The 12,082-nt window shown below is 24.4% G+C and overlaps 1 protein-coding gene across 1 annotated transcript; it reads right to left on the bottom strand.

Moving 5' to 3' along the window:
• Positions 1-2,965: 2,965 nt before the first annotated feature.
• LOC129615887 (ATP-binding cassette sub-family G member 1) lies at positions 2,966-11,598 on the bottom strand. The gene is made up of 12 exons (XM_055531295.1): positions 11,365-11,598; positions 9,328-9,451; positions 9,077-9,260; positions 8,835-8,980; positions 8,518-8,756; positions 8,325-8,453; positions 7,412-7,572; positions 6,451-6,619; positions 6,250-6,357; positions 6,072-6,115; positions 5,896-6,000; positions 2,966-3,508 (listed from the first exon to the last, which is right to left on the bottom strand). Exons 1-12 carry the CDS (start codon positions 11,498-11,500, stop codon positions 3,161-3,163), a joined length of 1,893 nt encoding a protein of 630 aa, XP_055387270.1. The 5' UTR covers positions 11,501-11,598; the 3' UTR covers positions 2,966-3,160.
• Positions 11,599-12,082: the final 484 nt, after the last annotated feature.

Below are 12,082 nucleotides of genomic sequence, written 5' to 3'. Positions count from 1 at the left end.
ATTTGTTTGCATCTACAAAACGTAAACTCTGAAATTTGGATCATAATACGAGTATTATGACATTATTAAAAATTTTTGGTTTGCAACTTGGATTATGTGACATTGTTAATTTTATGTTTTATTTTTATTTGCAAATTGGATGTCACGAAACAAAATTAATTTAATTATTAATTGACATTTCGAAAAATTTAATCTTTTTAAATTCCGACAAAGTTTTACTGCAGTATATATACTTAAATTTCGGTCGTGTTTTGTATTGAATGTTTAAGCTTGAACTTGATGGCATTTCAAATAATTTTTAAGAATTTTTCAAATTTTGCATACAAATTGCCTCAAAGTTGACATAACCAATACAATTTTATCAACATATGTCAAATATTTAAATGAATTTTAACTCTTATGTAATAATTCTATAATTTAAAAATGGTTTTTAATAATAGTGATGAAGATATTTTTGTTTTCTGAAGTGAATAGAAATTTGAATCACAAAAAAAAAAAACAGGAGGATTAGTAAAACTAATTTCTAGAAAAAAAAATTAAAATCCATTTAAATATTTTATAAATATCACGGTTAATTAAAAACAAAAAAAAATAACAATTCCTGCCTTTTTTTTTTGGATTTTCAGAGTATTTTTAATTAGAAATTCATGATTTACTGTAAAAGCATTACTATAAATTAAGATTTTTAAAAAATTATTACTTACTTACATATTAATCAAAATTTTTTAATTAAAAAAAAATTATTATTTGTCTTGCCTTCAATAAATTGTTGCAAATTTAAATACGGTAATTTTAATTTAAAAATTCTACACTATACACTCAAAAAAAAAATAGTACAACAACTGCCATAGTTTTGAATATTCCTAGTGATAAAAATTGGTAGAAATTTGGATAGTGCTGAAAAAAATTTTTTGTCATGTTTTATAGCACTGCAAGTCGTTAACGTCAGAAATATTGATAATTTTATAATGTTTTGAACAGGCAGTACTTTCTCGTTATTGATCACATAAAATTCCATGAGTCCTAAATTCAAATAGGCTTCAACAAATTATGAGTATGGCTGCGGTTGCTATAGTATAGGAAATATTTTCTGGTCCATATCTGCCTATAAAAATCTACATACTGCAATCAATACCATACATTTATAATCATGGTTCTTCTTGAATAATTTTATTATTTAAAAACAAATGTCAATCAGAAAATGAGATTTTAATTTGTTCAGTTTTCATTCATTCTCTTTTCATTATATTCTAATACAAAGTATAATATAAAAATTTAAAATTCATAACTGTGAAACGAATTTGTCATTAGCACACGTACTCACTTAAATTTTATTCTTTCATATATAATTTAATTAAATTTTTATATTATTTTTTTTTTAAAGAATTCTGGTATAAGCATAAGTTTTTTATTTAGAAATATTTTTATGGATCAGTTGTCTCAAAAAAGCTGTCAAAACAAATCATAATATTAAGGTAAGCAATGAAACTTCGAATTAAATTTGGAAGGTTCACATGGAGTTTCATGGTAGATAACTCAACTATTAACACTATAACAGTTTCAGAATTAATAATGTAACTAAAGAAATTGAAACGAAAATTTAAAATGCTTCTTAAATGGTGTCAATATCCTCAGAATATGTGAATCTGCTGAATAATTATACTGTATATATATATTACTCTTCAGTTTAAACAAAATAACCAAAACAGTGACCAGGAAACATTTATAGACTGATAACCACTGTAAAAATTTTAACAAAAATTTGATGGGTAATTCACCTGTGCATTACCATATTTTGTATAGTTTTTGCATTTGTTCAACACTCTCACGATGTAGTAAAAACAGTGCCATTTATAGAGGAGCAAAATATTCAAAATGAGATTTAAAAATTATAAATGAAGACAAAAATATTCAAAACTCTATTAAAATTTCATATATACTATGAAATATACTAAATAAATTTTGAAATATTTTTGTTGGTGTTTAAAAGAAATCAGACCTTAGCAAAGAGCAAGACAATAATTTAAACAATATGTAAGCATTTAATATTCGAATCTTCATTTCCAAAAAATTATTCACATCCAATTTATTTGAATTTGCAATATTTTATAAATATTATGAGAATTTATTTTAGATCCAAAATTCAAATTCAATATTCGGCGTTGAATGCCCCCGAATGAATCCTTACTAAAATATAAGGCTAACATGAATTCCGATTCCCATTAATCATATGGCTACTATAAGAGCTATAAGAGTGAGTCTTCAATTTATTCAACTAATTATTTAATTAATCAAATATAGGATCCAACAAATCACTAATCGTAATTTCATTAATATAAAAAAATTTCAAATAACCTATTACAACAAATATTTTTGATGTGAATATTCTCTCATTCCATATTATACATTGCATATCTAATAATAGCACAGATTACAATATTATTATTAAGCAAGCATACTAATATTCAAAATTCTTAAACTAACAGGATAAAATACTGTTTACTAAAAATATTATTCCAACTAATTTAAAGTAGCTTATGAAAAATCACGTTGACATGCACGCCATCCTCAATATGTGGCTCTCCTAGATGTATGCAACAATTTATTATGATTGAATGAAATCGAATGAGTAAGAAAGAATGTTATGTGGGTGTACTATTGCTTCAGAAATTCCAAAATATGAAGGAATAAAATCTTTACCATGACGTTATAATTGAAAAACTCTTATATTCAAATCCTTTATTACCCAAAAAAATAAATAAAAAACCCAAAAACTTTTTATATTTTCAATTGCAAAAAACGAAAAATAATATTTGATTTCCAATCTCTTATATCCCTTTCAATGAAATTATCTTATACGTAAGTGTGTGTGTAGGTGAATGTTCCTATATAATGTGACTAACCAAATTATCCTGAAACAATAACAGAGAGAATTTTAATAAAAAATAATAAAACAAAAGAAAAATTAATAAATTTTCAATTAAACTGTTATACTTGAAAAAATCTCTTTTTTTCGATTTTCATTTTCTTAAAATTTACATACAAACATATCGATATAATAAAAATTTATAATACAAAAAAAATTTAAAAAAATATTAAAAAAAAAAAAATAAATCTCATTATTAACAATTTTTTTTTTTGTTTGCAATATACAAAAACTCTATGCTTGAGCCCTTTTCACTTTCACAACTAAACTTATATATAATAAGAAATGAAAGAATAATATAAAAGATATTAAGGCTATTATATCATTTAAATAAACATCTTCATCCATATCCATTTCTTCAAGGAATTTTTTAGCTGTTCTAAAATAACAGAATGGTATTGAACAATTCAAATCTGTACGATTATTTCCATAAATTGCTTGATTAAATCCTTCGAAACTATACCGGAAATATGAAATGTGTGTTAAAGGCTGTAAATATACAGACAATTCATGGCTTCTAATAAAAAATCCAGAGAATATTAACATTGGTATACATGTTGCTGGTACTATAAAAACTGCCAACTGCAAAACAAAAAAAAAAAACAAAATCAAATATACAAGGGCATTATAATTCAAATGGGGAAAAAAAAAAAATAAAATTATTTTTTATTTGTATTTTTAATTTTTGAAAAGCTACCATTTTATTACAAATTTGCTTTAAGTACGAACAAAGAAGAATAAATATCGTAAATTAAGTGTTTTGCTTATAGAAACCCATAACATTTATAAATCAAAGAGTGTAACAGCAGACCACATGTTTACTTATATATGATTTTTGAATTAATTCACTTAGATAAAAGTGAATTAATTCAAAAATCAAGATTTTTAAAGTTCCAAAATTATTAGAAAACCCTAAATATGTATTTGGTAAAAATATGTAGCTGATTAGGGCATGTGAAAGAGAAGACTTAAAATCATAAATTCACTCGAAATGCGTTTTCTTGAGTTAAGGCATTTGTCACTGCAGAGTAATAATTGTAGCATTATAAACACGTGTTCTGCATTATAATTTTTTATTTACTAAATAAATATAACCTATACTGAAATTTAATTTCTATTATACAATTTTGGACAAAACTTAACGCGAAATGGACCTGTGCTATGATGAGAAGCTAACTATGAGAGAAGAAAGTTAAAAATAATTTTTTAAATATATGGTGTCAATATATGGTGTGTCCGAATCCAATTTGGTTTAATTTTCTTTAGCCATTAATACTTAGCAAATTGAACAATATCATCGGTAACTTTGTCCAAGTTCCAATCAGAAAAAATCAAGTTCTAATTAAATAGTAAGCGCAACACCGAAAAGCTTAATATATAAGCTTAAGATACCATCCAAAACCACAAAATTTTCATAAAAATTCTTAATGTTCCTCTTAAAATAATAACAATTGGTAACTCTTAATTTCTTGCTCCTTATAGTGTTGTCTCATCTTAGTTTTTTTTTTTTGTTGCTCTTCTCTTATATAGTTATTATTATTGTTGTTGTTTTTCATTTTTGTATTTTTCTTTCAACGTTTTTCTGTATAGGTTATGCAGGAAACTTGGAACAATTGAAAATAATTTCATTTTAAGTATTTCAATTCAATTAAAACGGAAAAGCATTGACATTGGATGTAATTTATGAAGTTGAATGAAAAAAAAATTTTTTTTTTTATTATTATTGTTATATTTACTTTTTATTTTCTGATATTTATAAGAGAACAGGAAAATTCTTTATCGGGAAAAGTTTTATTTTTTTTGTTGTTTTTTTGTTTTCATTGTATTTTTGGGATATTGTTTGTTATTGTTGTTTTAAAAGGCAACAATAATTGTTGCAATAAATCATAATAATACTAGTATATAAGAGTAAAGCGACAAAACTACAATTCGAATTATATTATAATATGTCGTGGCAGTATAGATTAAATTGAGAATAAGAGAGAGAATATAAAATTAAGAAAAGTTTTAATATTTGAAATTATTCTGAAGTTTCTTAATTTTTTTTTAATATTATCTACCTCCGCCCCTTAAGTTTCTTACATTTCTACTATAGTTGATTAAATGGGTTACTCTATAAAAACAAGCAGACAATGAAGAATGTTAAAGAAAAAAATGAAGATGAGAAGGATAAACTTCAGATTAAGATAATAATGAATAAGGATTTCTATTTTGTTGAATAAATCAAATTTTGACGAATTAAAAACTATATAAAAATAATAATAAAAAGAATAATAAGTTGATCTTTAGTTGAAAATTTTTTTAATAGTTTTCCATTTTTAATTTGCAATCGTTAATGGATCGGAATATAATTTGTCTATGTTAAAATAGGATTTTATAATTCTTTCAATTTTTTTTTTAATTTTATTTATAGAAAATGATTAATAGAATTAATTAATGAAATGGAAATTGGAATGAAAAACTTTATGCAATAGATGAAGTCAAATTGGAAATTGAATTTAAGTATTTAAGGAAGGTGTGATATTAAAATTTCCTCATTTTAATATTTTGCCCCAAATATATACTATGGTGATCTTTGAAGCACACTTAGAAAGGATCTTTAAGGCAGAATTCCAGTACGGAGGAGAATTATTATTTTTAATTCTATTCAAAATTTGTAAAGGAAAATATTTTCCAGTGATAAAAAATTACGTGATAATTGAAAAAAAATTTATTAATTTTGAATTCTGCCCCCTAATGTAGGCAATATTTCTTAATAATCAAAACAAATTTGCAGCTTGTATTTTATAATTATGAAAACTATAATGCTCTAGATAAGTCAATTTTAAATTAATTTTAAACTATTTTGAATGTAATTATTTATTTAAACAAATAAAATTTAATTTTTTAATTTGAAATGGCCGAAATTTACATTCATACATATAAAAATAATAATTAAATAGCTAAAAAAATTTTATATATAATCTAACCTTTAAACAAAAAGATGATCCAGCAACTAAACCAATTGATTGTCCTAACATTACTGTTAAAAAGCTAATTAACCAAGATTGAGCAAATCTTTCGCTTTCCATTGGCTATATATACATTAAATAAAAGTAGATTTTAAATCAAGGTTTTAAGTTGAATAATAAAGACTTTTACATACCTGACCAGTAAGATAGTAAGCAAATGAAATGAATGCTGTTGGACCTTAAGAAAAAAGAGAATTTATTAAATTACATACACCATTCATGAAAATTTTAAGCATAATAAAAATATATGTACATAAAATGAAAATATACATATATATATATATATATGTACAAATATAGATATATACTTACAAATCAATTGTAATGGTATATCAGAAATTAATTTTGAAATAAAATATGACTCTTTTGAATACCATCCATTTAAATGTTCTCTTAAAAATGCTGATGTTTCTAATGGACCTACAAAAATTAACAATACAATATAATCACATTTATATTTAAAAATTTTTTATAAATCACATACATACTCGTATATTTAATTTTAAAACTTACATGATAAAATGCCTGGCATTGTATTTGAAAAAAATAAAAACATTACAAAGAAAAATAAACATGAAGCATTACTTAAAACTTTTGATGCCTCACTACCAATATCATAAAATACAACACCAATTAAAATTCCAACAAAAATATGACATAAAATTCTAAGTTGAACACACATCTATAAATTAGAAAAAAAAAAATCAAAATTTTTGTAAAATATTCGATAAATTTTTAATAATTTTAAAAAATAAAAAAGAATTTTATGGGCACACGAACTAAAGAAATCGAATGTAATCGGCAGGCACCTAACTGATGCCATTGCTAAAGTGTTGTGTTAAATTATGAAAATTTCGTTTAAATATTTATTTCAAATTCCTTGAAAGGTTGTAGGTAGACTCTAGTTAATGCATCTAGAAAAATGAAAATTTGGCTATTAGTCGTTGCTAATTTTCAGGGATCCGATTTTCTTGCTAACAACCAAAAATCAAATAATAAATTTCAAGAAATTTCGAGAAAATATAAGATATGATCAAATTTATGAAATCAACGCTTAGTTCTCTTTCCGAGCCCTGTATTCCTGAAAAAATTGTCCATGGTTCATTGTTTTAAAAACATAGATTTTAAATTTAAAATTTCAAGTATAAATTTGTTAATTCGTGAATTCCGGCGGTCCATAGAAAAAGTCAATGACAACTAAAACATCGGTTCAGCTGAACTTGAGATACTAATCTGCACAAACAAACTGGCAAACAGGTCGTCTCAATGTCTGACAACAGACATATCTCTAAAACTAGCTTATTTACGCTTCCGTAGCATGGAGGAATACATTTCCGTCGAAAGCTCGACAAGTAAAATTTGGTACCATTACATGATTTCTCTTATTGTACGCGATGCAATGACAAAAGAAAATTCTCTATAACTGAAAATTTAAAAAATCACTCAAAATTTTATTTTTAATCTTTATACTTACAAAATCTCTCGTTTGAGAGCGCAATGATCTACGTACTAAATAATTAACTTGCTGAAAAAAATTCTTTGAAAATTTTTTATGGTTTGTGTTCTCGCTAATAACATTAAAACAAATTAAATGATGATTTGAATTTTGATATGTTGAATTTGATAACATTGGCGCTAAAATGGTGTAGTAAAAAATATAAATACAAAATTTAAATTAAATTAATTTAAACATGTGTATGTATATACGATTTGTGTATTAGGAATAAATTTATAAATGTAAATAAAATTTAATATTAAAATTTTTTAAGAAAAAAAAAATATTTTGTAAATTTTTGAATGAAATATGTGGAATCTCGTCTTCCTTCCTCTCATATTAATATTTTTATTTTTGAAATTATTCAAAATCTTAATAAAATAATTTTTCTAAAAAAATTTTTTAAATTCTTTTGTGATTTAAATTTTTCAACTAACTGATATTTTTTTAATGTAGTAGCTAACTAGCATAATGAAAATTCAATAACAATGACAATTCAAAAATGTATAAAATATGAAACATGAATTAAATTATTATTTATTTTAAACTATAATCTCATCTATCTCCTCTATCTTAACGTTTAATTTTATTTAATCATTTTAGAGAAAAATAAACCAGTTCTTACATTTTATGAGTGTGAATCCTCGAAAAAATTAAATAAGCCGACAAAAACAAAACTTGTTTTAATTTATAAAATTTCTAAAACGGACTCATTAATATTTAATTTCGAAATTGAATTTTTATTGAATAAATCAAGTGAATTCTCTTCTATGAAGTAATTCTTAGTATAATACGACTAACAATAAGAAATTATTTTAAGTTTGCCTAACAAACTTTAAATAAACATACGGTGTCCAATCTTATTACAATATATATAAAATATAGAACTTACTATTTTCACAACTATTGTTGTAATCAGCAATTTCTTCTTTACAAGATACAAAATTTGTATTTTTCAGTCCTTCATCAATAATATCCGAAACTTTATTTTGTCCATATTGACCGCTAGCTATTTCTAAAACTAATATTTAAAAAAAAAAAATAATAATGAACAATTTATCATAAGTATTACATTAAAATCATACCGAAATCAGCTGGATTATAAAATTCTGGACAAACTAGACACCATTTTTTAAAATAATCTACCATACCGCTAACACTACCATTATATAATTTATGGCCATCTGCTATCACTAATGTATCATTAAATAATTTCATTAAATGTGAACTTGGTTGATGAACAACACAAACTATAATTCTTCCACCTAACGCTAATTTTCTTAAATAAGCTAGAATTTGTGTTGAAGCTACTATATCTAAACCACTAAAAAGAAGAAGCCAAAGGAATTTAATAATTTATGCACGTACATACATCGAAAATATTTGAATTTAATAATCAAACCTTGTTGGTTCATCAAAGAACATAACTGGAGGATTTGTTATAAGTTCTACAGCAATTGATAAACGTTTCTGTTCACCACCAGATAATTTTGAAACAAGACAATTACTACATTTATCCAAATTTAAAAGTTTAATAATAACATTTATCTATAAAGAAAAGAAAATCAAAAAATTAAATTAAAAATCTTGCAACCACATGCAAAGTAGATGAGGGTTTCATTGCTTCTCTTTATTTTTACTCACCACATTGACTTTGTCTTTCATAAATTTGCCAGTTAACTTCATGTTAGCTGCAAAATTAATAGTCTCTTTAGTATTCAAATTTTCAAACATACCAAAATCTTGTGTTATATACGATACTATTTTTCTGTACATATGTAATTTACATTCTTTATCATTATAATAAATTTTGCCGGAGAAATTTTGTCTAAATAAAAAAAATTAATTTAAATTCCGCAAATATTTTATGAAATTTAAAAAAATGAAAATCTTACTTAAAACCAGATAAAACATTTAATAATGAAGTTTTTCCAGCTCCAGATGGCCCTAACATTAATGATAATCGGCCGGATTTGAATTCACCACTAATATCTTTTAGTATTGTTTTTGGTTTACAGCCTGTTAATTAAAAATTTTTTAATTGTTATAACATATATGTATAGAATTGCAATTTGAACTTTTATGCTCAGGTCAAATCTTATGTTACGAATAAACTAAGAATCTAATTTAAATAAATTGACGGTTAAATAGAATATTTTTTTTGCGCTTTGCTTTATTCGATCCATTGGTTAAAGGTTGCCTGGTTATGGCATATTGTCTATGAACTATTGTACTGATCGATATGCAATAAACTCACTTGCATTTTATGGGAAATATTATAGAAATTTTTGAAATTTGTTAAAATCTTTGTAGGCCAAGCTTATTGAGTTGCCGCCTTAATCTGCCGTACCTCAAAATTTTCATATAATTTTTGCTCTACACTATAAACTTCTTAAATCGTTTCTGTCACCCCGGAAGACTTATCCAGTGCTCCGACCGCCTCCTCTTAATTCCCAATGAACAGTCAGGTCAAGGAGATGGCTTAGTCCCACTACTCAACAGTCAGTTGTCTCATTTCCTTCTACCCTTATACGGCCTGGCAATTACTCGATTGTATTTACCTACTTTATTGAGCTTCTCAAGACAGCTCCACAGTGGCGCGGAGGATACCAAAAATGAAGTCAGAACTTCAAAAATGTTCTATTGACGAGAAAATTGCTATAATTATTTTGCAACTTTTATTCTGTTGTAAGTAAAGAGAATCCGTATGGAAGACTAGACTTTGAGAAATTTGAATACCACAGAGTTTTGTGTATACGTAATTGAGAAGTTATTGAGTTCAAAAAAACTTAAGAAAATTATGTTCTGGTAAATTGCAAAGTATATAAAGAATAAAATCTAAATAAGAAATTCAATTCAAATAATGAAGTGTGGTGTGAACAACACACTTTGCTTTATTTCGCCAATGCAACTCTTTGAGTTAGTTCATTTTTTGACCACTCTGTTGTTTATCTAAATTTTATTTAGAAATTCAGCACACTTTTGAAAATTATGCAAATTAAAATACCACAAAATTCCAATAAATATATAAATAAATAAATGAAGCTCATCAGCGCCATCATCATAATATTATTGTTATGTAATGTAGTCATTTTAATAGCCCGGAAAGCATAATAATCACAAAATTGTCAGTTGTTTTATTTCATTAAATAAAATTTTTACCGACCGCATTGTGTAAGGTAAGTTACCGCATACAATAAGGTAATTTATGTGATTGTAACAAATTTTGCATTATGGGAAAGCACTTCTCCATATGGTAAGAAAGTGTAAATAAACTTTTTTTAAAAACCTGTCGGCAGACTTTTTAGCGGGCCTGTTTTACATTTTTGACCATTTTAAAGAAAATCTATTATTCAACAGATTTACTTGAAATTTCATATATAAGCTTCCTTGACCCTATGCGAAACCTCCTAATTTTTCGAAGAAATCAGGTGTCAGCAACTGGACGTTTACTACAGGCCAAATATATATTTTTGCGTATATAAAGAGAAATAATCAACCGATTTAATTGAAATTCTAGGTATTAAAATAATGAATATATAAACTTTTTTGGGAAGATCAGGGCTCGGAAACTGATTTGGGGGTCGATTTTAGATTTTTTAACATATCTATTGAACGAATTGATGAAATTTCATGAAATTTAATATTTGAGTTTTAGTTATCACCAGAAGTCACCGACGAACCACCGGATGGCACAAAACGAAACTCTATTATGAGCCAATTTTACATTTTTCTAGGTATATTAACTAAGAACTTAATTATGTGTCCTTAAAATTGTAAAAAAATGTTTAAAACTCATTTTCATAATCTTCTGGAATACTTTTACTAATCTAGACAATATACGTTGCAGTCGGTTATGTGCTGATCACATCAAATTTCTTATATTGAATAAAATCACAATAAAATAAAGAATTATTTTTTAATTTACTTACCAATTTCTTTAACATTAAATTTAATATTAGAAAATCGTAATGTTGATACATTACTATTAATATCTTGTTGGCTATTAAAAATATTTTCAATTTCAATTGCCGAATCATTATTAGAATTCATTTCCATTTCTATCATATTTTATTAATTACTTTATTATTATATTTATATATATTTAACTGTTTTCTTTTTCACAATATCACAATTTAAATAACAAAATTTTTATATTATATTTGTATAAACTGAAATATATATACCGCATTTTTATATCAGAATATATTAGAATAAAATAATGTAAAAAAATAAAGCACATATGTATATAAATAAAATTCATAAATAATTCATAATATATGAAAAACGTGACTATAAAAAATGGAAATTACAATTTGATAAAAAAAATAAACATGATTAATTTATCACTTTCTTTAAATATTTACATACTATCTTATATACTCAATATAGTATATTATCACATTTTAATACAGATATATATACAACATATGTACATGCTCATACATATAGAATAATATTATTATAATAAATTTTTATTGTACATATATAAGTTTAGGTGTTTGTAACACGAGTATTTTTATTTTATTTACAAGTAATTAATTTATTCACATTTAAAATAATGTTCATTTAATTTTAAGGTTATATCGGAAATTAATTTATTTAATTTATCTTATATAAGTATGTAAATTTTATATTATTCTAAATAAA

Source organism: Condylostylus longicornis, unplaced genomic scaffold (assembly GCF_029603195.1).
Source record: "Condylostylus longicornis isolate FDR11 unplaced genomic scaffold, ASM2960319v2 ptg000153l, whole genome shotgun sequence".
NCBI lineage: Eukaryota > Metazoa > Arthropoda > Insecta > Diptera > Dolichopodidae > Condylostylus > Condylostylus longicornis.
This window is presented reverse-complemented; position numbering and strand designations above follow the sequence as displayed.